The sequence below is a fragment of the Gorilla gorilla genome, chromosome 23 (genome assembly GCF_029281585.2).
Source record: "Gorilla gorilla gorilla isolate KB3781 chromosome 23, NHGRI_mGorGor1-v2.1_pri, whole genome shotgun sequence".
Taxonomy (NCBI): domain Eukaryota; kingdom Metazoa; phylum Chordata; class Mammalia; order Primates; family Hominidae; genus Gorilla; species Gorilla gorilla.
This window is the reverse complement of record NC_086018.1, coordinates 10,401,563-10,427,930: the sequence shown is the minus strand read 5'-3', so window position 1 is coordinate 10,427,930 and position 26,368 is coordinate 10,401,563. Positions and strand designations below refer to the sequence as shown.

Sequence of the window (26,368 nt, the reverse complement as noted above, 5' to 3'; positions counted from 1 at the left end):
CTTACAATGTGCTATTTGCAACCTTAGATGGCTATCATTCTGGCTTTTCTACTTTTTAGCAACAATAAGCACACCCTTCCCATTTCTCCCCAACCCTGACTTACCCCTCTTTGCATTTAATATATAATTTTTTGCAGAGTGTTCTTACACATCTTTAACTGTAAATATGACAAAAGCACACCATATAGTACACGTGCCACACATATAAATGTTGTATCTAGTCATACAATTTTCCTTTTAAAGAAGGAATATTTTATTTTCAAAAAGCAAAGACTCTAGGAATCTTTTCTAGCTGCCAGTCATAAAAACATAAATTCTTGGTTAGATTCCAAAATTTGCCTGACCATAAGAGCCACTTGTGGTACTTGTCAAACACATGTATTCTGAGTCCCATCCGTGATCTTCTGAATCAGAATCAGCAGGTGAGAGGCCTGGGAATACACATTTTAAACAAACGTCCACAGTGATTACGATTAGTCAAACTTGAAAAAAATTTCACTAGGATCTTTATGACTGAATAACCTCACAAACATAGGAAAGTTACTGGAGAAAAATATGAGCAGAATTTCAGAATTCTGCCTTTGCTGAAAGTGTTTGTTCCCTCCTCCTCTACTCATCAAGACCTGACTGTTTATGTAACTCCCCCAAACCATCAACACCTGGGAGGAGTTGAAAATGATTTTAATGAAGAAGAAGAGCTGACGTTTAACTTCAAAACTGACTGTGACAATAGAAGGGAGAGACATTAATTTATCTTGATTCTAACACAAAGCATTGTATTTGAGTCTACAAACGAAATTGGTTTCATTTTTATTTTTTGTAAGTTTTTGCCAAACTCTATGCATATATAGAGGCTGGGCAAGAAAGAAAGAAATCCAGAAATATGGCATATGCCATCCCTTATTTATTTCCCCATGCGACCAGCCAACAGCTTCTTCACCTAGTCCCTGCTTCAAGCTGACTTTCTGTCTACTTCTCTATCGGAAATGGAGCTTCCCTAAAGACTGCCTCAATGTCAGTTACCCACCGGCCTTTTTTCCATCTTGTGCTCCTAAACTTCAATGATATTAAATGATATTACCCTTTCTAGAAATTCTCCTTAGCTTTGATTTTATAATTTTACTCTAACTCTGTTTCACTCCTTCTTTTATAGCCTTTCTTTTCTCTATCCCTTTACTGCAGACATATTGTACGGCTTTGTTCTTGACCTTCTGATCTCTCCATATTCATTCCCTCAGAGCATGTATCCATTTTCTTGGTGTCGGCCTTCCTGACTATCTGATTATTACCATCATATAACGATGTTGGTGATGAGCATAGCTAACATATCCTAGGCATTTTCCATGTAGGTTATCATAAGCACCCTATATAATTCGTACCATTTAATTCTTCAACCCTAAATGATACTATTACTAACCACATTGTATGAGATGAGGAAACTGAGATTTTCATCAAAACCGCGGAAAGCAAACATGAGGAGCCCCTGTGTGTCTCCTTTGTTAATGCCTCTGGACATCATGGCATGTGGATTGCCCTGGAATGGGGATTAGGAAGCGCAGCACTGTGAAAACACCAGAAAATACGTTATGATAGCGGGTAAGGCCACTCATCTCTGCACATTGAGATGGTTTTGTTTCTGAGTCAGGTTTGAGATGAGCCAATCCTGACTCCATGGTACCACCAGGGATCACGAATTTAATAAAATCTTCGTGGATGCTTGGAACCCAACTGGTCTCTGTTTTCTGCTTTAGGGAAAGAGCCACAGCTTGAGTGGAGTGGGGTGGTTTTGGTGTCACATACGCTATCAACAATACCCACCGTTTTGGTGTCACATACGCAATGAATAATACCCACCGCTGCAGAGGAATCACCGTGGACTACTCCTCGTTTCATCCCATGCTCTTGCGATGGATCCCTCTCACCTGTTTACTGATTTCATTCAAATTCTCCAGCGAAAACAGGACTCCGACTTGCCTTCTCTATCCTGGTTCCCATCACTCTGCTTTACAGGCCTGACCTGCTCACGGTTCCTCACACCAGCGCTGCATGGCTCCCTCCACACCTCCGCCCTGTTTCCTCCATCAGACAGGACTAGCTTCCTCCATCTCTATCGGGCAAAAGCCTGCCCAGCGTTCAAGACCCTCCACAGATGCCGCCTCCACGATTAGCCTTCTTTCTGACCCCTGAGCCTGTAACACGCGCCACCATAACTCTCCACCTCAGCCCACATTCCCACAGCACTCACGACATCCGCGGCCCTCAACATGGTGCTTCATTCTATTTTAGGGTATTTCCTGCTTGTTTCCTACACACACAGTCTCACGAGGCACAGCCCCGAGTGACCCGCGCAAGAGTGGCCCGCGCTTCCAGCCGCGCCGCCGCAGGCCAACGAGGGCAGCCTAAGCCGCTTCCCGCCCCCGCGGGGACCGTCGCCAGCCCGCAGCTCTAGCGGGAGGCCGTTTCACAGCGCGCCTGGCAGCCCCGCCACCGCCAGCACCGGCGCCTCGGGCGGGCTTTACTCCCCTCAGGGAGGTGCGAATCCTCAGGGGCTCCTCGAGAGGGAGCCAGAGAGCAGCTGTGTGCGGCACCTTTCGGCCCTCTGCGGCCGCCGTAGCTCCCCAGCAGAAACTCGGAAGTGGAAATCTCAGCCATTCAGCGTTTGGGTCAAGACGAAGGCGGGTTCTGGACAGACGTACGCTGTCAGGGAGTGTTTACTTTGCCTCCACTTCTGTTCCTCCCCGCCCTGGTGCTGCTCCGGGTCACATACTCGTCCTGAGCCAGCTTCAGCCTCTCCGCGCAGAAGTCTCCCGGAGCCAACTTCTGCGAGTCGAGTACTCTTATGTGAAGTTTACCAAGCTCGTGTTCAAGGGAACCAAGGCGAAGAGGTGGGTCCTGCAGCTGTGGCGGGAGCCTCCTCAGTTCTTTTCGGACGCACTCCACCCCCGCGAATCCGGTGGAAGTCGTGGCGCGGAGAGCTGGCTTTGTGGCATCCCAGGCTTCGCCCTGGCCCCTGTCCGGGCTGGATGGAGGCCGGACCGCGGTTCCTGGCGCCTGTGCAGAGAGGGTCGGGTGACCCGTGGCCCCGTATCCACGAGTTTGGGTCCCCTGAGGCATCTCTCCAGGCCTCTGCCTGGTGGGTCTGCGTTAGTCTAATCTTGTAGTTCATGATGATAACTTCCTTTATTAGGGATTATTCTTTTCTCCATCGTCTCTTCCTGGAAAAGTTATTGATTAATTTTTTCTAAGCTAATATGTAGAGTGAAACCAGGATGAATCACACAGTGGTTGAGGTGTATATGGGCTTTGATAGGGATGTGGGCTGGAACCTGCACTCTGTCATTTACTAATTTTGTAATTTGTGGCAAATTGGTTAATATGTCTGAACTTCTATTTACTCATTAAGAGATCAAATATCTTTGAACCTCCGTTTACACATTTATACTTTCAGACCGTTTTTTATACCTTTAGAATACTGTGAGGATTAAATGAGAGAACATATATGCAGTAAATAAATTGAACCAAATGTGAGGAGGAGGTCATAGTGGTAATTTATTAGCTCTTTAGGAGAAAAATACCTGTGCACTCATATCCCCGCTTCTTTTTTAACTGGCAGATTTGCCCGAGGTTGACTGTACATACAAATATTGAGCATTTCCTCCTGGTCTCCGTGATAAACAGAGGTTTTGATATTTTTAGGCGAGATGGAAAGAAAGTATCAAGGAGTGAGCTGAAGCCACTGCCCTTGAGAACCCTCTCGAGGAGTCTGGGCTCATGAAGATGCCAGAATAAGTGGCAGGTATATCCTGAATGAATGTGAGATTTTTACTCTGTGAATTTCCTGTGAGAAGTGGTGAGTTATCTTCTGAAAACTTTATGATGATAATGCAGACAAGAGTGTCTTAAGATTATCGTAATAATCATAATTAATGCTTGTATAGCACTTTCAGTGTGCCAAGAAATAGTTGTAGGCACTTTGCACATTAACTTTTTTCAAATCGCTCTTGGTTTTTTATTTTTTTATTACGATGTAATTCATAATTATAAAATTCACCCTTTTGTACAGTGGTTTTTAGTATATATTCAAGAGGTTCACCACTGTCTAGTTTCTCAGTGTTTTCATCATCTCAGAAGGAAATCTCTTCCTACCCATTAAAGCAGTCACATCCCATGCTCCCCCTCTCCTAGTCCTTGGCAACCACTAGTCTGCTATCTATGTGAAATTGCCTATTCTGAATATTTCCTAAGAAATCATGCAACATGTGGCCTTTTGTGTCTGGCTTCTTTCACTTATAACATTCTTGAGGTCCATCATTGTTGTAGCACATTTTCCTTTTTATGGCTGCGTAGTAGTCCATTGTATGGATGTAACATTTTGTTCATCCATTCATCAGTTGATGAACATTTAGGTTGTTTCCCCTTTTTGACTATTGTGACTAATGCTAGTGTGAATAGTCTTATGTAAGTATTTTTGTGGGTGTATGTTTTCATTTCCCTTGGGTATACATACTTAGGAGTAAAATTGCTGGGTCATATGGTAACTCTTTAACTTTTTGAGGAATGCCAAACTGTTTCCTGTAGATGCTGCACCATTTTACATTTCCACCAGCAATGTGTGAAGATACATATTATGTCTTAATCCTCACAATAGCCTTAAGAGTTAAGTTATTATCCTAACTTTTTAAGTGGGGAAACTGACTCACAGAGAGATTCAGTACCTTTTCCAAAAATTGCAGAGCTAAGAAGTGACAGAATCAGGATTTAAAATCTGGAAGTGTGGCTCTACAATCTGCTTTGAACTTTAACATAATATGTACAAAGCCTGAAGCAAATTCTCAGCACTGTATTTAAGAGAGCATAGCAATGTAAGTCTTCCTAAATCAATAATTTATAAATGAAACAGCTTAAAAGACTTCCAAGTTTCAATCTTATGATATTTATTTATCACACAAATCAATATACCTAAACTCATCTATATAAATTATGTCCTGTAGTAAGAAGAAAAAGAGCAAAGATAAGAAGAGAAAAAGAGAAGAAGATAAAGAAACCCAGCTTGATATGTTGGTGAGTCAGTTTTCAGAGCTTTATTCTGAAAAAAGTTAACATTTCTTGAGATCTCATTGAAAACATTTTCCTAGTTAGAAATTTATGATGTATTCATATTTGTCTTAAAGTGCTTAAATATTACCTACAGTTGTAAATTCCATTTATTCTTTAGCACAGTAGATGCTACTGATGCCTTTACTTCATTATCAGAACACAGCACAGGAGAGAAGAATTACAACTCTCTGACTTAGTAGGCACCATTAGACTGCTTAATAGCTGGAGATTCTGATACATAATTTTAAAGGCTTAATGTAAATGTTATTCAACCAAATATATTTTACAAGTTATTTTCTTTGAACATGTATACATTTTAGTTGTAGAAATCAGTTGTCTCTTAAACGAAGTATCTTCACAGGAAAAATCATTATTTTGTGAACTCTGAAATGAATGAAAATTTTAAATACAATATCAGGGTAGCCTGTAAATGATACTGGAAATAAATTGACCCAAACACACTTAACCAGCCTGTTTTCTGTTTGGCTGTTTCCATACTTTTTTTTTTTCTCTTTTAAAACTTGGTAAGTTGTATTTTGAATCTTCATAAATTATGGTAGCTTAAAAAATATATAAAATATGGAATGGTATAAAGCTAATATTCTGGAAGAATCATTGTTTTTGAAATGGCAAATCAACAATTCTAAAATTAGGGTAAATATCTAGGGTAGATACGTAGATGTGGAATTGCTGTGTCAAAGGATAGGTGAATGTTTAACTATATAAGAAACTGCCAAAAATTTTCTAAAGTGGTTGTGATATTTTACCCTCCCACCAAGAATGAATTAGTTCTCCAGTTACATCCTTGCCAAGAGTTGATGGTGTTATCAGTCTTTTCTCCCAGTCTGAGTTTTTCCCAGTCTGAGTTTCTTAATGGTGGTTTTCGGATGGACACCTTTTTTTTTTTTTTTTTTTTTTTGAGATGGAGTCTCGCTCTGTCGCCCAGGCTGGAGGGCAGTGGCACAATCTCGGTTCACTGCAAGCTCCACCTCCCAGGTTCATGACATTCTCCTGCCTCAGCCTCCCAAGTGGCTGGGACTACAGGCACCTGCCACAACGCCCAGCTAATTTTTTGTGTTTTTAGTAGTGACAGGGTTTCACCATGTTAGCCAGGATGGTCAGAAGCTTTTAATTTTTATAAATCTTAGTTTATTTTTTTCTTTTATGGTTATGGCCTTATCTCTTTGATCTAAGAGATCTTTGCTTACCCCAAAGTCAGGAAAATATTCTACATTGTCTTTTAGAGGCATCATAGTTTTAGTTTTTACATTAAATCTGTCATTAATCTCAAATTAATTTTTGGCATGGTGTGAGTTTGGTTTCAAGATTTACTTTTTTTTTTTTTTAATACCTTGATAGCCATTTGTGCCAGCACCACTGGTGTTTCCTTTTTCCATTAATCCAGTTTCGTATCTTCATAAAAAATCAATTAACTTTCTATGTATTGGTCTATTTCTGGACTCTGTTCTATTGATTTTCTGTTTTTCTTTTGGTATATTTCTCTTGATTGCTATAATTTCATGAAGTCTTGAGATAAGGTAGTGTGTGTCCACCAACTTTGTACTTACTAACTATTAGTTTATTAATTTCTACAGTGAAGCCTGTTGGATTTTCTCGGAGAATAGTATTGAGTCCAGATAATTTAGGGGAGAATCAACATCTTAATATTGGGCCTCAATATTTCATAATTTTCAATGTAGCAGTCTTGCATGCCTGTTTAAAAATTTATTCTTAAGTATTTTATAATTTTACACTACTGTCAGTAGAACTTTTGAATTTGATTTTCCAGTTGTTTGCTGTCAGTATATATAGATATACAATTGATTTTTGTATAGTGACTTTGTAGTCTGATAAGTCTGTTTCACTTCTTACTTCTAATGATTTGTTTATATAGAAAACTAAGAAATTTGCAATTATATTTCCTGTGACTATCGTTTTACTTCTTTCTTCCTAATCCTTATGTCTTGTCTTGCTTTTTATTGGTTTATTATACTGTTCAGGACTTCCATAGTGTTGAACAGAAGTCACGAGAATGGGCATAATTGCATTGTTTCCCAGCTTAGGCAGAAAACTTTTAGTAGTCCACCATATGGTATGATGTCTGTAGGATCTGCAGAGAAAACCTTTATCAAAATGAGGACATTCCTTTTAAACTTTGTTTCTTGGGAGTTTTTATCATAACGATGTTTAATGCTGTCCAGTGCCTCTTTCTGTATCTGTTGAGATGATTATATAAATTTCTTCATTCTGCCATTGAATAACATTGGTTTCATTTTCAACTTTTAAACTAACTTTACATCCCTGAGATAAACCCCACTTGGTTGTGGTGCGTTATATTTTGGGATATTGCTAGATTTGACTTCTAGGTGTTCGTTTTTCTTCTTTACAAGATTTCTATATTGGTGTTGATGGGAGATATTGGACTTTTGTATCCTTTTCTTGTAATGGCTTTATTTGATTTTGGTGTCAAGGTGATATTGGGTGTCATAAAATTAGATGGGAAGTGCTGTCTCCTTCCCTGTTTTTGGAAATAGCTGTGTAAGATCGGTATGATTTCTTCTTTACATGTTTGATAGGATTTACCAGTGAAGTCATCTGAACCTAGAGGGTTTTGTTTGGTTTGGTTTTAGTTTTTTGTGGGAAAATTAAGATTTTTTAAGAGATATTTTCAGATTTTTCTGTTGTCAGTTTTGGTAATTTGTGTCTTTTAGGAAAATTTCATTTCATCCAAGTTGTTGGATTTATTGGCATAAAATTGTTCAGAATATTCCTTTAATATCATTTTAATGTCTGTAGAATCTAATCTGTATTGCAGTCTCTTCATATTGGTAATTTTTTTTTCCATTTTTTCCTGGATCAGTCAGTCTAGCTGGAGGTTTATCATTTCTTTATAAAATCATTTATTTTAGATCATTAATGATCTTTTAGTATGGGGGTATTCAATCTTTTAGCTTCCTTGGGCCACAATGGAAGGAGAATTGTCTTGGGCCACAAATAGAATACACTAACGATAAGCTGATGAGCCAAAAAAAAAAAAAAAAAGCAAAAAATCTCATAATGTGTCAAGAAAGTTTATGAATTTGTGTTGGGATGCATTCAAAGCTGGCTTGGGCCACATGCAGCCCTCAGGTTGGACAAGTTTGTTTCAACATTACTTATTTTCTCTTTTTTTCATGTTTTATTTCATTTATTTTTAGTCTTTTCTTTTCCTCCCTTTAACTTATTTTCAGTTTACTTTGCTCTTGTTTTATTGCTTCTTAAGAAGGGAGTTAGATCTCCTCATTCCATGTTAGTTTTAGTTATAGTCAACACATTTTGTTTTCATTTTCATTCCATTCAAAATATCATCTAGTTTTCCTTGTGATTTTTCTTTTCATGGACACTTGAGTTATTTAAAAGTGTACTGTTTTTAATTTCTACTACATAGAGATATTATAGGTATGATATTGTTGCTGATTTCTAATTCACTTATAATATAGTTGGAGAACATACTTTCTTAGTGAATTTCCATGTACACTAGAAAAGGATGTGTATTCTGCAGATGTTGGTTCAGGGTTTATTTGTTTTTTGTTTTTTTTTTTTTTTTTTTGAGATGAAGTCTCGCTCTGTTGCCCAGCAGGCCGGAGTGCAGTGGCATGATCTTGGCTCACTGCAGCCTCCGCCTCCCAGGTTCAAGTGATTCTCCTGGCTCAGTCTCCGGAGGAACTGGAATTACAGGCACCTGCCACAATGCCTGGCTAATTTTTTTAATATTTTTAATAGAGGCAGGATTTCACCACGTTGGCCAAGCTGGTCTCAAACTCCTGACCTCAGGGGATTCGCCCGCCTCGGCCTCCCAAAGTGCTGGGATTACGGGCATGAGCTGTGGTGCCCGTTAGTTCAGTGTTTTTTAGATGTCAGTTATATCAACTGGTGGAGCTTGTGACTATGCACATCTTCTGGGTCCTTACTGATTTTTCACTCATCCTGCAATGTATTGAGAGTTATGTTAAAATCTCCAGCTGTAATTCTAGATCTGTCTACTTGAGCAGTTTTTGCTTAAAGTATTTTGAAGCTGTCATGTGTACACATTTAGGATTGTTAAGTCTTCCTTATAAATTCAGTCTTTCATTTTCGTAACATTTTAACCTTTATTTCTGTTAAATGTCTTGATGCCTAGTTAAATTATTTGACCACCCTTTTGCTCCTGTTAAGCCTGGGCCTTTGTTAGTTTGTGCTTATTTATTAGGTTTTTGCCTGTAGACTTAGACAGTGACTCTTACTCTAGGAAAGTTTCATCCTCATGGGCCTCAGCCACATGTTCTAGGTATATTTGGTGAGTTCTCTCCACTCTGCTATGTCCCAAATTTGTGTGATCTCTGGCATCTCCAGTCAGCCCTCAGAAGTGCCAGCCACTCTGTATGGGCCTTGTGGAGCCTGCCTACTGTATGCACTCCCCCCAGCCCTTGGCCCCAGACCTGCAGAGAACTTTTGCATACTCTTTTGAGGCCTCACCTGTATGTTGTTCCCTCTTCTCCAGTACCTTATTCTATAAACTCCAAACATGTTAGCACTGCAAGACTCTCAGCTTCGTGACAGTGACATTGCCTCATTTTTGGAGGTCTCTACCTCTCTCTGCGTGGTCAAGAAACTGCCATTGGGCAGAAAACAGAAGTGTGTGTTAGATTTGCCTCCTGTGTTTTCCTGTTCTCAAATATCACAGTCCTGTTCTGCCAGTGTTCCAATCCCCAAAAACAGTTCTCTCAAATATTCTATCAGTTTCAGTTTTCTCATTGGTCATGATGGGAGGGCAAGTCCATCTTGGCTGGAAGAGGAAGTCCTTCTGCGTCTTTTTCTCTTTGTCCTTCCACCTTCTTTTGCATTGTGGATTTTCTAAACTCGCCATAAAAATAAGCATGTGCCTATTTGTGAAGGGAAAGAAAAAAACCTTTTAATTTTTTAAAGCTGTTCTGTTGGTTCCTCACAAGGATCTGAAGGGATTGGTAAATAGGATGAAAGAAATTCTGTCTTTCACATGGAGAATACCATGTGTGACATTAATAAAAATGAGCATGTCTGTAAGCAAATAGTTTCACTGAGCTCTGCTAGATTTAGAAACAATTGACTTACAACATCGTAGTTTGCAAAACACAGATTTGATTTACCCAGGAACTAAAGCTAAGTAAGCTATGGGTTAATAGAAGGTCTGTGAAGGGTACTTAGACTACAGTAAGATTTGGGAAAAAAATTCCATTTCCAAATCTAAGATATATCATTCCTTTGTGCCAAGCACATAATGAAGGTAGAGATTTAAGGGGGCCCTTAGCACAGAAGCACTGGGTTAGTCAGAAGCTGAGGTGAGCTGTCTCACAGCCTTGATGCTAGAATGAGGGTGCCCTGGGAGTATCTTATCAGCCATGACACTGGTGCATCAGGCCATTTTTTTTTTTTTTTTGAGACAGGCTCTTGCTTTGTTGCTCAGGCTGGAGTGCAGTGACATGATCATGGCTCAGTGCACCCTAGACCTTGTAGGCTCAGGCAATCCTCTCACCTCAGACTCCCGAGTAGCTGAGACCACAGGCTTGTACCACCATACCCAGCTAATTTCTTAATTTTTTTGTAGAGATGGGGGTCTCCTTTTGTTGCCTAGGCTGATTTTGAACTCCTGGGCTTAAGTGATTCTTCTGCTTCCACCTCTCAAAGTGCTGGATTACAGGCATGCCAGACATATGGAAACATTCTCAACTATGTGAAAATATGTGAAAAGCTTTGTTATGCATTGTGAGACAACACAGCGGGAATATTTCACCATCTGCCTAAGGTTTAAAAGGAAACAACTTTAAGCATGTGTCTAAATAGCAAGTAATGTTTTAGAGCGGATTCTCTTAAATTCAGCTTGGGCGTCTGCAGCATATACACAGCTTGAGCTGTAACCTGACGTAGAGACAGGCAACTTCAGTGCCCACTGTTCTTAGGATCCACTGCTTTTTCACAGCTAAAACCCCCAAGTGGCACCGTTAAGTATTATGTTACTTTAGTTGCTAAACATATAAGCATACCTCCAAAGGTTGAATGTAGGCCACTTGCAGAAAGTAGGCAGAATGCTCACATTTAATTCTTGATGATACTGTGTTTAGCTTTCTTATTCTTTGAAATCTCATTGAGAAGAAATACTGGCATCTGCTCAAAGTAATTTCTTTTTCAGTTGACAATATTATAAGTAATGTTATTGTATCATTTTCCTACTTGGACAGAGGGTGAAAATTTTGAGGAGCTTCTCTGCCAGAAATTTCTTCTTCATTTGCAAAACATTAATGAGATATTATATTTAAATGATTTTATTTAATATTAAGTGTACTTGGTGAACGAGGCATAGAACATACAAAATAAAACTAATTTAAAATTATTAACTATTACGTTTATAAGAAAGACTTGCTAATCATAACACTGTTCATAATGATTCTGAATAAAGCATTATTTCCTTTACTGAAAACAATTGTAGCTATAACTCAATTACCTAAATTGTCATTAGTTTTATTGCTTTCTAATCGTCTTTAGCTGAAATTTTAATTTTGATTAATTTTCTTTTTCTGCATTGGTTTTGTGTGTGTGTGGAGGTAAAATATACAGAATATAGAATTAGCCAATTTTTCTATTTTTACGTGTACACTTCAGTGGCATTTAAATACATGCACCATTTTACCTTCCCACCAGCATTGCAGAGGGTTTCAGTTTCTCCACATCCTGCCCAACATTTGTTTTTCTGGTTTTCTTGGTTTCTGTTTTTTGTTTGTTTTGATAATAGCATTCTAATGGGTGTGAAGTGGCATTGCATTATGGTTTTGATTTATATTTCCCTAGTGACTATTGATGTTGAGCATCTTTTTGAGTGCTTATTGACCATTTGTATATCATCTTTGGAGGAATGTCCGTGTATATCCTTTGCCCAGTTTTGAATTGTGGTATTTGTCTTTCTGGAGTTCTCTATATAGTCTGGATATTAATTCCTTATAATGTATGTAGTTTACAAATATTGTCTCCATTCTCTGAGTTACCTTTTACTCTGTTGACAGTGGTTCTTGATGCACAAAAGTTTTTAATTCTGATGAAGTCCAGTTTGTCTGTGTTTTCTTTTGTTGCCTGTGCCTTTGATGTTCTATATAAGAAATCATTGCCAAATTCATTGTCGTGAAGCTTTTCCCATTTTCTTCTAAAAGTTTTCTAACTTTAGCTCTTACATTTAGGTCTTTGGTCTATGTTAAGTTACTTTTTGTATTTGGTGTTAGATAAGGGTCCAACTTCATTTTAGCTAAAGTTTTATATATTTTAAAATTGATTATGAAAAGCATGAAATGTTTAGTTGAATAGAAAATTTTGTGCAGTGGAATTAACTGAATCTTTAAAACCTTTTTATTATGGAAATATCCAAACTAATCCATACATAGAAGAATATAATGAGTCCCCCATGTGCCCAGGCCCCAACATTAATTATCAATATTTTGCCAATCTCGTTTCATTTCATAAACACTCCCACACACAATTTTTCCTAGAAAATTTTAAGTAAAATCACAGATATTACATCATTTTACCCATAAGCACATAAATGTACATTTCTTAACGTGGTATGTCTTTCTCTCATCATCTGTTTTGTTCTTTACTTTTATACGTTATACTATGTCATTATCAGACCTTGTAAAATTAACAAGTATTCCTTAATATGTCATATCCAGTTAATGATTGACTCATTTCTACTCTAGTTAAAGTACAATTTAGGAGGAGGTTTGAGGATATTTTTTAACGTTAAGATATAAACTTTTATGACAACTGCTAAAATAATTTTTGCTAGAATCTAACATTTCTATTGGCAAATTGGAAATTAGTATACATAGACATAGATTCTGCTCATTTTACTTTCAATCTAAAATCGTAGTTAAGATTACTGGCCAGGCGCAGTGGCTCACACCTGTAATCCTAGCACTTTGGGAGGCAGAGGCGGGTGGATCACGAGGTCAGCATTATGATAGACATTGCCTCTGGAAAGCAGGCATGAATAGATGGCTGGGGTCTATCATGAGAGAGACCGTTCTCCATATATCACTTTGTACCTTCACATGTTGCCTTTTGTTTTGTTTTGGTCTTTTTTTGAGACAGGACCTTGCTCTGTCACTCAGGCTAGAGTGCAGTGGCGTGATCATAGCTCACTATAACCTTGAACTCCTGGGCTCAAGTGATCCTCTTTCCCAGCTCCCCGAGTAGCTGGGTTTACAGGCATGCACCACCATGCCTGGCTGTATGTTGCTATTTTGTATTTTAAAAACCTAATCCTGACTGTGCTGGTAGTCGCATGAATCTGTGCACATACATGCAAACAAGTACATGTAAAACTGGTGAAATCTGAATAAGCTTCATGGATTATATCAGTGTCAGTTTCTTGATTCTAACAATGTATGATACTTACGCAAGATGTCATCATTGAGACAAAGAGAGTAAAGGATATGTCAGATCTTCGTATTATTTCTTATGACTGCAAAATAAAAAGTTTTTAAAACTAAGTTATAATAAAAAAGAACTCTGTGTCAAAACTAAAATATAAAGTAGAAATATCAATTTTATTTTTTAGGAATCTGGTGGACAGTAACAAACTTTGGTGAAATTTCAGGAACCATAGCCATTGAAATGGATGAGGGAACCTATATACATGCACTCGACAATGGACTTTTTACCCTGGGAGCTCCACACAAAGAAGGTTTGTGTCTGAAAGGGAAGATCCTGCCACAAGTGTAGATTTTAGGACATTCATTGACTTAGGCCAAACTCTAACTAGTCTCAAACATTTTCCAAAGGAATGGAACCATTGAATTTGACTCTTCCATTTTTTTAATTCCTTAATATTTACCAGCCATTGGCAAGTCCCTGTTTCTAATATAAGCATTTGAAAACATTCCGTGTAGTTCCAGAAGAGTATCTTTGGAAATCGAAAGAATATGAATAATTAAAATAGTAAGTGGAAGGAAAAAAGAAAACCTATTTGAGTCAAACATGTTTGAATTACTTTTATATTCAGACCTATTACCAAAACTAACCTGGGTTCATTTAACAATTTGAAGTTTCCTCATTTTCTTTAGCCCATTAGAGGAAGCACTAATGAGATACGAAGTAATTAGAAGATAAAAAGCAGTATCATTTGGTCAGCAAGGCCATCCATTGAATAAATGAAAGCATTTAGCTTTTTTAAATAAGTGCTTATTTATGACTGTATTTTAAAACATAAAGAGAAGCTATCTCAAAAGTTATTAAATAAACATTATATCACCCTGTCTTACTCAGTGTATAAAATTAGCACTGTAGTTAAAGGAAGGTAAAATAGATCTTGATTCCAAAGATACAGTATTACAGTGACATCAGTATATCTGAATATTCTTACATTTAATTGCAGAAGAAAATAGCCACATTTTTAAAGCAAAATAATGTCTTTATATTTATAGCAAATGTCAAATTTATTTTCAAGTGTTTTTTCTCCAATAGTTGATGAGGGCCCTAGTCCTCCAGAGCAGTTTACGGCTGTCAAATTATCTGATTCCAGGTGAGCTTATGTTGTAATATAATTAGTAACCAGTGATTTTAAAAATTTAATTGTATTCATTAAAAATTTTAGTATCTGTCTTAAGCCCATGGTAATTTTGATATAAAAAATGAAATAGCTTTTTTGAGAAGTAGATTTTGTGATCTACTTTTAGTGGATTTCCTATCAATATATAATGCTAGGCTGGAAAAAAGATATGTAAGTTAAAAAATGAAGATTAATAATTTCACACACCAAATAAGATAGATTAAAAAATATATCAAATAGTACAAAACCTGGTTCACTGTTGGTATGATATTTAAACTCACTGTTTGGAAGTCTAAAGACAAACAGGAAGACTAAAAAAAGGAATATTGTTGAAACCAGCAGAGAATGTTACAGTATCATAATGACCAAAAGAATATTTTTACTCACTATTGTTACAGTCATTTTATAAATTAACCTTTTTTATTCTCACCTTGTGCAGAAGTATAGAATGATTCTTTGGGTAAAAGATACTGAAAGTGAATTTACATATTTTAGTAATTGGTTACATCAACATGATAATGATTTCTGTTTTTTTTTTTTTGTTTGTTTGTTTTGTCTTCCTTTATTACATTTTTGCTTTTGAGATACAAATCAACCTCTCATACCACACAAAGAACATCCATTCTTGGGATTTTTAAAGTGCATTTCCCCTTGAACTCTGTGTACAAAAATATTTATCTTTTAAAACATGCAGAAATTTCTTGACAAGGCACTTTTAGGTATAAAATGAAGATCTTCAGTGTGAATGATTTCTGTTATACAATCATTAACGTATAAAGGAGTAAAAGTCAATTCTGGCATCCGAGGAGATTCTTGGTAAGGTAAAAGAAATCATAATTTTAAAAAATCACGTTAAGATGATTATTTCTATTCTTTCTTTGAAAGACTGATAAGTAGGGTGAAAGACAAAGAATAAAAGCAGACGAAGAAAAAAATCAATAGTTTTAAACAGCTTTACAATTATAAACAGAAAAGGATTATAAAGAAAATCAACTGACAAATGAGGAAAATATTTGCAACAATCTTAATAGGCAGTGAGTTCTTACTGTTCAAATGTATTTTGTATAGAATTCATAGCACTGAAGACCCCAGTAGAAAAATTGTGAACAATCAGATCTGAATAGAAAAATGGACAAGGGACATTACCAGATAATCTAAAAAGTAAAAAGGAAAGGAAAAGAAAAACAATTGTTATTCTAGTTAACTACGAAAATGCAAATTAATAAGATACTGTTTTTTTCATATCAGGTTTTTGAGTATTTTTTTAGAGTCATAATGTTTAAAAAAAAATCCATGATACAAAACATACTCTGTTAATTTGAGGTAAGAATGTAAATGGAAGCAGCATTTTCTGGAAAACAGTTTGATGACATAATTTTAGTAATTTATTATTGAAGTTTATAACTAAAGAGGTATAATTGAAGAATGATGAATTTTGAAAATATTTGTTATGTAATATATAAGGTACAATGTTTATATTAAAAAAGCAAAATATAAAACTAAATTTAAATCTGTAGTGTCCAATATGGCAACAACCAGTCACATGTAGCTTTTTTTTTTTTTTTTGAAGGCACATAGTCTCACTGTGTCACCCAGGCTGGAGGGCAGTGGTGTGATCATAGCTCACTATAACCTCAAATTTCTGAGCTCAAGCACTCCTCCTGCATCAGCCTCCCAAGTAGCTGGTATTACATGTGCACACTACCATGCCCAGCTAATTTTTTAAATTTTTTGTAGAGATGGGGTCTCACTATGTTGTCCAGGCTGATCTTGAACTTCTTGCCTCAAGCAATTCTCCCATTGCCTTCCCAAAGCACAGAGATTACAGGAGTGAGTCACCACTCAGCCACATGCATCTTTTGAACACTTGGAATATGTCCAGTCTGAAATTTTAGATATGTACACACCCACACACATACACATGTCCTGTTTTGATGCCCTATAATTAATTTTCTCTCAGTTTTTAACTTTTATCTATCTTATTAATGTACAGAATCACCCTGAAATCTGGCTATGGAAAATATTTTGGTATAAATTCAGGTGAACTTGTTGGGCGTTCAGATGCAATTGGACCAAGAGAACAATGGGAACCAGTCCTTAAAAATGTAAGTGCTGTTATTGTTTATAAAAACTCCCTGTCAATTTAACAGAAAGTCTGTAACAGTCAATCATAACATATTTAAAAAGAAAAAGTAGGATGCAATAGTATAATACATTAAATAGGAATAAATCGGTAAGAACATAGAGCCTTAAAGAGGCCTCAAAATATAGTGCAACAAAAATAGCATTAGTACTTTTGCCCACAATTATTTCTGTATACCCTTAGTGCCTAGATATGGATCTCATTTCCATTGAAGAACCAGTCAATTTTAGGTCACAGAGTAGGAAAACAGAATAGTTCCTAAGTATCTTCTTTGCAGCAGAAATCATGGATGCTTTCAGAAACATTACAGACTGTAAGCGAACAGTGGAGCTAGCTAAGACCAAGTTGTGACAATTTGCATATAAAATATAAATAATAATAGTTCATTGAAGTAAATTATCTCTAAAAGACTTTCAGTTCATAAGCTTAAAATAGTGTATGAAAAGATTTAATATAAGAAAAAAGATAGTATACTAATTCTTAATTTTAGTAAGTAGTTATAGTATATGGATGTTTTGTTAAATCTTTGTTGATACAGAATGCATAATTTCCTTTTTCTGCGTGAGAAATAAAGATTGAACAAAAATATGTGAGTGCTAAACTGTCTTTAAAAAGTAGATAACTATATCAAAAACAGTAAGGACCAGTGGGCACCACGCAGAACAAGCAAATAGAAGACAAGCTCAGCCTTTGAGTAGCAGCTTTGGTAGTACACAATAATGAACTGAAAATAGGAACTCAGCAGTGTTTTCTAAGATGACAGATTAAACAAACATCCCACCAGAAAGAGGTAATCACTTAGACTAATTTCCTCATCCCCTAGGATAAAATCTTAAGTCAGTGACTTGAAAAGTATTTTGACCCAATCCATTGAGAAATGCATTTTTACATTGCAGCCCAGCACACACATATGTATAACTGAAGCAAGAGTTGTACTTAACAATACTTACTTATCCATGTGTTATGCACTTTGACATTTCTTATTCTCTTTTACCATTCCTCTGTGTGTCTGTGTGTTTTCCTTCCCCCCCCCCCCCCACCCAGCCACCCAATACCATTCAGGAAACACTACATTGATTTCACTACCTGCTAATGTGTTGCAACCCCTTTGAGATGATCCTACTAGTTACGATGAGATGCTTCTAATAAAAGTTACACCAGTAGAAAATGCCAATATTTCATAAGGCCAGGATGATGACTTAGATAGTACTAATAATACAACACTTTAGGAAAGTTCATTTCATTTTATTTTTAGGAAGGACACTAAGTTTCAAAAATTTAAATTTAAATGAAAGAGGGTCTTAAAATTCTCTTGCAAAAAGGACTCAGCTGAATAATCTGTGACACAGGTTTAAATCGCCTTGGACCACACCACCATATTCCAGGGCTTACCTGGAGCCATCCAGATGAGAGACCACCCAGCCCTTGTGACTTGACTAAGAAATTAAATCGATGTTATCAGCACGTTTTTAACTGGATGTGATATAAAGTTAACATATTTTGTAATCATTGTATTTATAAATATTTTGTCTAAATGTTATGCTATTCCAAGTTTTCCAAAAGAATCAACCAAATACAAGTTATAAATAAACGTTATATTTGTTACGGGAGTTAAGCTAACCAAATTTATAACCCAGATTTAGATACACAAGAAAATCAGTTTTTAAAGTTTTGTTTAATAGAAAGCAGTGTAATACATCAAACATTAAACAACTAAAAATGTATATGAATATTTATTTTCGCACACGAAAGTCCCTCAGACATTGATTCTTAAATTAAAAACACCAAAGGCATTGTATATACCTTTTCATGTTTTCTAATTGTGAAGAAAATAAATTTTACTTAAAATGCTAATATTTGAATAAAGTATGCATTCATAATTATGTTCTCCTCTTTAAAGTTGATTTTTCAAACAGAACTAAATCAGTTTTATCTTCAGTAGGTCTTTTAGAAAGGAAGCAATCCTACCTCATCTAATTAGAATAGTCCTACTAGAAAGATACACTACAAATATTTATTGTGGTAATCTCTGAATAGTAAAATGAAAGGTGATTTTGGTTTCCTTTTCTATATGTTCTTGTATTATATTTTTCAGGTTTTTCTCTAAGTTCTTTTCTGTGATTTTTAAATCAGGGTGGAAAAATTAATTCAGTGTAAACACTTAATGTTTCTTCTACAAGAAGAATCCTCATGGCTATTTTGTTATTTTGTTTCACTTAGGGGAAAATGGCTTTGTCGGCCTCAAATAGCTCCTTTATTAGATGCAGTGAAGCAGGGGACATAGAAGCAAAAAGTAAAACAGCAGGAGAAAAAGAAATGATCAAGGTAATGATGACATTTTATACAGATGACTGCATTCACACATGCAATGTGACTGTATCTTTTTAAAATGTTAAGTCATCATTTACAGTCATTTTGAAGATTTGTTAATGGCTTTTTATAATGTGGTGTTTCAAATGGAGTCATTTTTAATTATAAATCCCATAGTTGATGGCTTATTTATACAATGTGGTAGAGAAATCAGTGCATCTAGGAGCTACCTTGCCATTATCTCCATGGATTAGTATCTTTTTCTGGTAGTTCCACATGCTCTTTTTAAGCATTCATTTTCTTGTTTTCTTGCTTGTACTTTAAAATCTAATTTTTAAAATAGATAACATGTACACGTGGTCCAACATTTTTAAATAAAAGCATATGAAGTTGAAGACATATGCCTGCCATGCATCTTACTCACCTGTTTCCCACCTCCTTTTCCTCTTTCCCTTTGTTTTTTTATAGCCTCCTAAAATTTCTTTATAAACATATGAATATATTTATAATTTTCAACTGTTTTACACTAAAGGCAGTCTCCTCTATAGTCTTCTCGACTTTGATTTTTTTTCCTTAAAATTGTATCTTGGAGAGTTTTCTACTATTAGTTTGAATGTAGAAAGTTTTCTCTTTTTCTTGCTTTTCCTCTCTTTCTCTCTCTCTCTTTTTTAACAGCTACATAATATTCCATTTTAGGGATGTACCTTTATTTAGTCTGTTGTAGATGGAAATTTAGGCTGTTTCCAGTCTTTTGCTCTTATAAACAGTGCTGCAGTACATAATATTGAATATGCATCAATTTGTAGATGTGCGGGTGGACTTGAAGATAAATTTCCAGAAGCAGAATTACCAGGTCGGGGTATACATGTTTGTATTTATGTAATGCTTGAGCTTCTGTGATGATAATCACTCTACGAAACATAAAAAATCATAGCAGAACTTCTGGGGCCTTAGCCCTTACATTTTAAAAATATTTTTATTAATAATACCCATCTTCTTTGCATTAGGAGAAACATGAATCACATAAAACATGATTTTATTTTATTTTTAAAATTTGTGTGCATCACTAAGCTGGAAATAAAAGTTCCTTATTCCAGGCTAAATTCCCTCATCCATAGTCAGACGCATTAGCTATTGCACCAGTAGACTGTGGCCTCCCTAATTCTACTCTTTGTTTTACATCATTGTAAATGTTATACAGAGATCTTCATTTCAAGGTGAAATTCTAAATAATACTGTTAATATAACCTAGATTAATCAGGTAGTTAACTGGAATGTGATGAAAACATTTAAGGCTTCATTTTTTAGACTTACAAAAGCCACTGATCTTTAATGATAAACATATACCAGCATGTGTCTAAAGAATAACTCCCCCCTTCTTGACACATGGCTTTTCTGTGTCTTGGCATTCCATCGCAGTACTGAGCATCCTGAACCTTGCTTTGTTTGTCTCTGTTGGGAATCACAGGTTGCATCCAGTCTGACCCAGGTTTGCTCTGTAAGGCATTGTGGGGGCCAGAGTGGAAGGCTCTAAGAGAGGGGGCAAATGCCTTTTCTAAAATGCCCTTCGTTCTTATAATTAGAGCATAAAAATTAATGTTACATTTTTCTCTACTACCAGTGTAATTTAAAAGCATCTATCAATTCTCTGTACGTGCTTCATGTTAGATTTCCGGTCATATGTTTGATTTTCTTTTTAGAATAGTCTTGATTTCAGATAATTTCAAATCTAAAGCTCAAACAATTTCAATCTAAAATGTAGGTTTTTCTTACAGTTAGAGAAGTGAAATGTTATATTTTTTCGTTGCATGCATCCAGCACATGCGTTGTAGTCTTGAATTTCCATAATGCTCCTGTGAGGTGGATGTGAGCTCAGCCTTACAGACAGGAAGACAGCCTCTGACCCTCCTTACATCCTCGTGGTTTTTGTCAGTCAGTTCATGGAAATCACAGTGATTTCAAGGTGTGGTAAGACAGGATGTGTACCCAGGTCCAGCTGACTCCAGAGGCCGCTCTCAGTATTTCATAGCACATTGCTTCTCAGGAAACAGGTCATTGAGGAAATGCAGATGGGTTTGTGATTACATTTAATTTTATTTATTTATATTTTATTGTATCATGTGTAAATTGTTTTTCATCTGGATATCATCACAAAAGTGTTATTGAAGGCAACAATTACAAGTATATGTGCAGTGCTTTGCACTTATACAAAGATACAAAGATACTTACACAAAGATTATGTTTTTCACAATTTAAAGCAATTTTCAGATGAAATACAAAGTTTTCTGGGTCTCTTTGGTTAGTCAAGTACTTGGAAGCTCTGAAGAGTGATTATTTAGGACTCTTTTCATACCATTTAATTGCAGGCTCTCCTAATCTCTGTCAGCCCTTCACCTTTATGACCTTGCCTTATCTACCAGAACACAGATCCCTCTTACTAAAGGTAGCATTGTGTTACAGGCCCTAGCAGGGAATGTTTTCAGGTCTGAGACCCCTCTAATCAAAACTGTCACAAAGATGTCATTGGCACAAACACGTTATTTGTCATCACTTTCTAAGCAGCCCTGGAACTGGACTCTGGCCACAGAGATCATTTAGGAGACATGAGTCCTTACCATTGCCAATTGCCTGTTCTGTGGGCGATCCTAATTGTTGAATGCAGATCAATTAACTTATGACATGTGATAGCAAACATCTGTCCAAACTTAGGAGAATATAAGAAGCCAGTAAAAGAGGTGGGTTCCAATTAATTAAAAACAAGTTGTGTAATGTTAAAAGTTTTAATACTTTGATAATAGTCTGTGCAATGTAAAATAGCTATTAAGCTTTCAGTCTGATCAAATGAACACTTGTCTACTAGGGATAATTTGATCCTAGTGTATTCACTTGGAGGACAAAATTAAATGAATGATTTCTTTATTGCCTAGCAGGATCTGATGTGTAAAATGTTTCTGAAATAATTTTGTCTGTAGTGTTTCTGACACAAGGGCTGCGGAGGAAGCATGTGATAGCACTTACTCATATAGATTATATATATGAATTAAAAACGCATAGCCAGAACCTGTCTTTTTCTGAATATAGTTGCTCAGTTAATTTTTTCTTCTGCATAAGAAATCATCTCGAATATTCTTATGTGATACATAAAGTGGGGAAGGTGGAAGATAAACATATAACCCATTGGATTCTCTTTTCCAATATCTAGATTAGATCCTGTGCTGAAAGAGAAACCAAGAAAAAAGATGACATTCCAGAAGAAGACAAAGGAAATATAAAACAATGTGAAATCAATTACGTGTGTGTATGCTTTTCCTTTTAGACCTACAGATTTGATAGTGAAGTGCTTCTCAAAGTGCTTTCAAAATAAATTACCTAATTAGCTGCGGATGGTGGTGCATGTCTGTAGGCCCAGCTAGTTGGGAGGCTGAGACAGGAGGATTGTTTGAGCCCAGGAGTTCAAGGCTGCAGTGAGCTCTGATCACCACTGCATTCCAGCCTGGGTGACAGATCAAGATCCCGTCTGAAAAAATAAAAACTGATGGACAAGAAGAGGCAACACGATGTAGCCTCTAGGACAGAGCACTGAGCTAAATTCTTTTCTTTTCTTGAGGGTTCGGTTTTCCTAATCATCTTACCAGCTCCCAAAGCTACTCAGTCGGGTTAGTCACCCTCTCTATTCATTCATAGAATGGGCGTGATGCCAGTCAAAGGCTGTTCTCTGGCCAGGACACAGGGGACTCCAGCCAGCATGCCCTAATAGAAGTGGGGTCTTGTGCTACCCAGTCAATGAGTGGCCCTCCTCTTGAGAGGTCACAAAGTTCATCTTGTTGTTCAAAAGCTCCAGCTTATTAAAAAAATACAATTAGACTTTTTTTTTCTCCCCCAAGACGGAGTCTCGCTCTGTCCCCCAGACTGGAGTGCAGTGCCATGATCTTGGCTCATCGCAACCTCCGCCTCCCAGGTTCATGTGATTCTCCTGCCTCAGCCTTCCGAGTAGCTGGGACTACAGGTGCAAGCCACTGCCCTCGGCCAATTTTTGTATTTTTAGTAGAGACGGGGTTTCACCATGTTGGTCAGGCTGTTCTCGAACTCCTGACCTCGAATGATCTGCCTGCCTTGGCCTCCCAAAGTGCTGGGATTGCAGGCGTGAGCCACTGCGCCTGGCCTACAATTAGACTTTTTTAATAAGTGAAAAAGAAATTAACAGTATTTATAAATTTAATAGTAAATATGTATAATCAGAGTTTGAGGTATTTTTCAATGAAGACATTTTCTTTGCAGAAAGAAATTTCAGAGCTTCCAAGACCACAAACTTAAAATAAGTAAAGAATACAGTAAAATTCTTAAAAAGGCTCAGAAAGATGGATTTTTGCATGAAACGCTTCTGGACAGGTAGCTATTTACTTATTTTCACTATTTTCAGTAGCCAATACAAATGGCATGTAGAAAACCTATATTCTCTTAAATTACTGTAGTTTTCACATTTTTGTCTTTATTTATAATTTATGAGTGTGGCAATATTACCTAGAGAGGACATCATGAGTTTGGGAAAAGACTGTCAAGAAAGAATATCTAAAAATTATAACCGATTCTAAGTATATACTTTAAGAAATTCAGGTTTGACTGTATCTACTTCATAAATTTATCATTATCTTTTTATAACTATTAGAACCAGAGTTAGAAAGAAGCAGTTTGACTAATACAAAAATTATGTGGATTCTGTTAGAGTAGTTCAGGTCCCTTAAAATAAGCATAGATCAACTAAAAAACTAAGTATAAAAGCTAAATAAGTGAAATTGAAGCAGTTTTATTGTAAGATTTGGAAGAGTGCAGGATGTTTATCATAGCACATTATTAATATTTATTACTCTTCCTATGTAGATAAGTGATGTCCTAGATTTACAACATAGAAAAACAGGTAAAGACGTTTAGCTGTCAGTGTACAAGTATAAATCAATTAAGTGCCAGATTTTGATAATCACCAGCTGCTCATTCAAGTCCTATGTTGCAAAGTTACTCTTACCCTTTTTTTACATTACTTGATAAAGGCAATGTTTAATTACATATTTCCTGTTAACTAGCTGGTAGAGTTCATACCTAAAGTCAGTAAATAATGCTAAGAATTTTTTCCAGCTGAGCAAATGAATATGTATCTAGTTGTAAGAAATCAAGAAGAGGATATAAAATATAATCAGGATATGGACTCTAAAACGGAATAAGCTCAATGTCCTGTAGCTTTTTTCACTTGTAATAATACAGCATTCTCACCCTGTTAAATGGAAATTTAGAGCACCCTTAAATTCCAGAAAAATTAAAATTGCTATTTGGATTGAAAAGCCCTTAGGCAACATTTATTGAACATTAGGAAATAACTTTTATAAGATTAGAATCCATTTTTTATGGAAACCAAATTTAAAAGTATACATGTTTTAATATAAGTGTTGTGGTAATACAATAACCAGAACTGAACACACAGTTTTAAAGCTTTTTATATTTAGTAGCAGTTGAATATATACGGCATGTTTTACATAGATTAATTTTACTATTTTTCTTTATTTAAACAAGAGAACCAAATTGAAAGCCGACAGATACTGCAGATGACTGGGATTTTTGTTTCTGTCTTATCTTTTTGTGTTTTTTTCTGAATAAAATATTCAGAGGAAATGATTTTACAGAGTTCTTGAGTAGTTGTGAAATTATTGTTTAGCTAGTAGCTAGTATAACAAGGATTAAACAAGTTTAATCAGGATTCTTCATGGATGTACTTTTTAGCTAACTACGGTTTTTCACATGGAAATGAAACTTACAGTACACATTTAACGTACCACAAAATTTTTTTCTGGATTTCCTGTCCTGAAGCATGAAGTGTACTAGAAACCAATTCTTCCTGCGCTACTTGTGGAATCTTTCTTAATGGATCATAATCTTACTTTACTTTAAACAGTAGATGCTTAATCAGTGCCTTTCATAGGAAGTTAGAAACTCCCAATCCAATCAAAAAGGCTTTGATTCTACCTCCTAAGTACTACCCAGATCACAGACAATCCAAATATCAGAACTAGGGGGCTGGACAGAGAGGACAAATCATCTATTAGGGAGTGGGACAGAAAGTGGAAACATTACAAAGGAGCAAGTAGGCTCAGAACAGAGGGGAGAGTAGTACTGGGGAAACTCCCTACTGAGGACAGGTTTGCCACAGTGGGTATGTATGTGATGCTTTTGTCCTCGTGGGCTGGAATGGAAGCTGATAAAGAAGTTCAGACGCTACGTGTTGCTTAGGTCTGCTTTGTTGAAGCCTGTCTCTTTCAGAGTTCCTAAACACAATATTCCCTTGGCATCTAATCCCAGTGAGTGCTCCAAATCCAGGCTGTGTATCAGATGCCACGGGAAATTCTGCCTCAGGACTGAGGTTGGTTCAAGCATCTGGATGATGTCAAAAGTCCACGTTGTGTGCTGGCCTAACTTGAAAGACCCTATCTAGTTCTAGCCTTAAATTCCTTCTGTCACCAAATCTAGAGTTACATGGCATCTGTACAAGCTAGGTAGCTGAGGCATGGGATCAGCCCTATAAAGGAGCTTTTGGAGCTTTTGTTGTAGGTCTAGCTTCCACTTGGCACTCCAGTTCCAATAGCTGGACTTTCTCTCATCATGTGTTCTGATCCTTGGATTGGGAACAAAGTAACCACTCTGATCCCATAAAGCAGTGGTTCTGGTTCCCAACTGGTGACTATTTTGCCTCCGAGGGGACATTTTTGGTTTTCACAACTGGAATACAGTGTTAGAGAGTAGAGGCTAGGGATGCTGCAAAGCATGCGGCAGAATCCTGTTCCGCCCAGAATGCTAACAGTGTCAAGGTTGTGGAGCCTTCCCACCCAAGGGCTTGGTCTATTCCTTGCTTTTGCCAGCTCCCTAACCCTTAAACACAACAGTTCAAATCTATATGCATAAGCATCTCCTAGGAACCTGCACATTTCCAATATCGACTACTGAGACCCATCCTTAGAGATGCAGGCTTAGGAGGTCTAGGATTGGGCTCAAAATTTGTATTTTAACAAGTACTCCAGGTCATTCTGAGCAAGTGATACAAACCACAGAATGAGGAACACCGCCTTCAAGACACTGAATCTTGCTTCACAACACTAGCTTGGTACGTGAGACCATCTGCCTGCTGACTGGCTTTCCTGGCACAAATATTCTGCATGTAGGCACAGTGTGTTCCTGGACTCCATGTC

General features: G+C 36.7%; 1 protein-coding gene across 2 annotated transcripts; it reads left to right on the top strand.

Moving 5' to 3' along the window:
• Window positions 1-2,709: 2,709 nt before the first annotated feature.
• On the top strand, window positions 2,710-24,809 carry LOC129529430 (protein FRG1-like). Of its 2 annotated transcripts, none has more exons than XM_055374338.2 (8): window positions 2,710-2,885; window positions 3,697-3,850; window positions 4,992-5,061; window positions 13,697-13,822; window positions 14,602-14,659; window positions 16,680-16,791; window positions 19,050-19,154; window positions 22,342-24,809. In XM_055374338.2, the coding sequence occupies exons 4-8, from the start codon at window positions 13,753-13,755 to the stop codon at window positions 22,453-22,455; spliced, it is 459 nt and encodes a 152-aa protein (XP_055230313.1). In that variant the 5' UTR covers window positions 2,710-2,885; window positions 3,697-3,850; window positions 4,992-5,061; window positions 13,697-13,752; the 3' UTR covers window positions 22,456-24,809. The 2 variants fall into 2 exon arrangements, with proteins under 2 accessions (XP_055230313.1, XP_063560639.1); XM_063704569.1 differs by having other exon boundaries at window positions 2,716-2,885; window positions 3,697-3,796; window positions 22,342-22,455.
• The last annotated feature ends 1,559 nt before the right edge of the window (window positions 24,810-26,368 follow it).

Coding starts and splice junctions, on each gene's coding strand:
- LOC129529430 (XM_055374338.2), top strand. CDS start 13,753: ATGGATGAGGGAACCTATATACATGCACTCGACAATGGACTTTTTACC. Junction 13,823..14,601: donor GGGAGCTCCACACAAAGAAG/GTTTGTGTCTGA, acceptor TTTCTCCAATAG/TTGATGAGGGCCCTAGTCCT. Junction 19,155..22,341: donor GAGAAAAAGAAATGATCAAG/GTAATGATGACA, acceptor TCCAATATCTAG/ATTAGATCCTGTGCTGAAAG.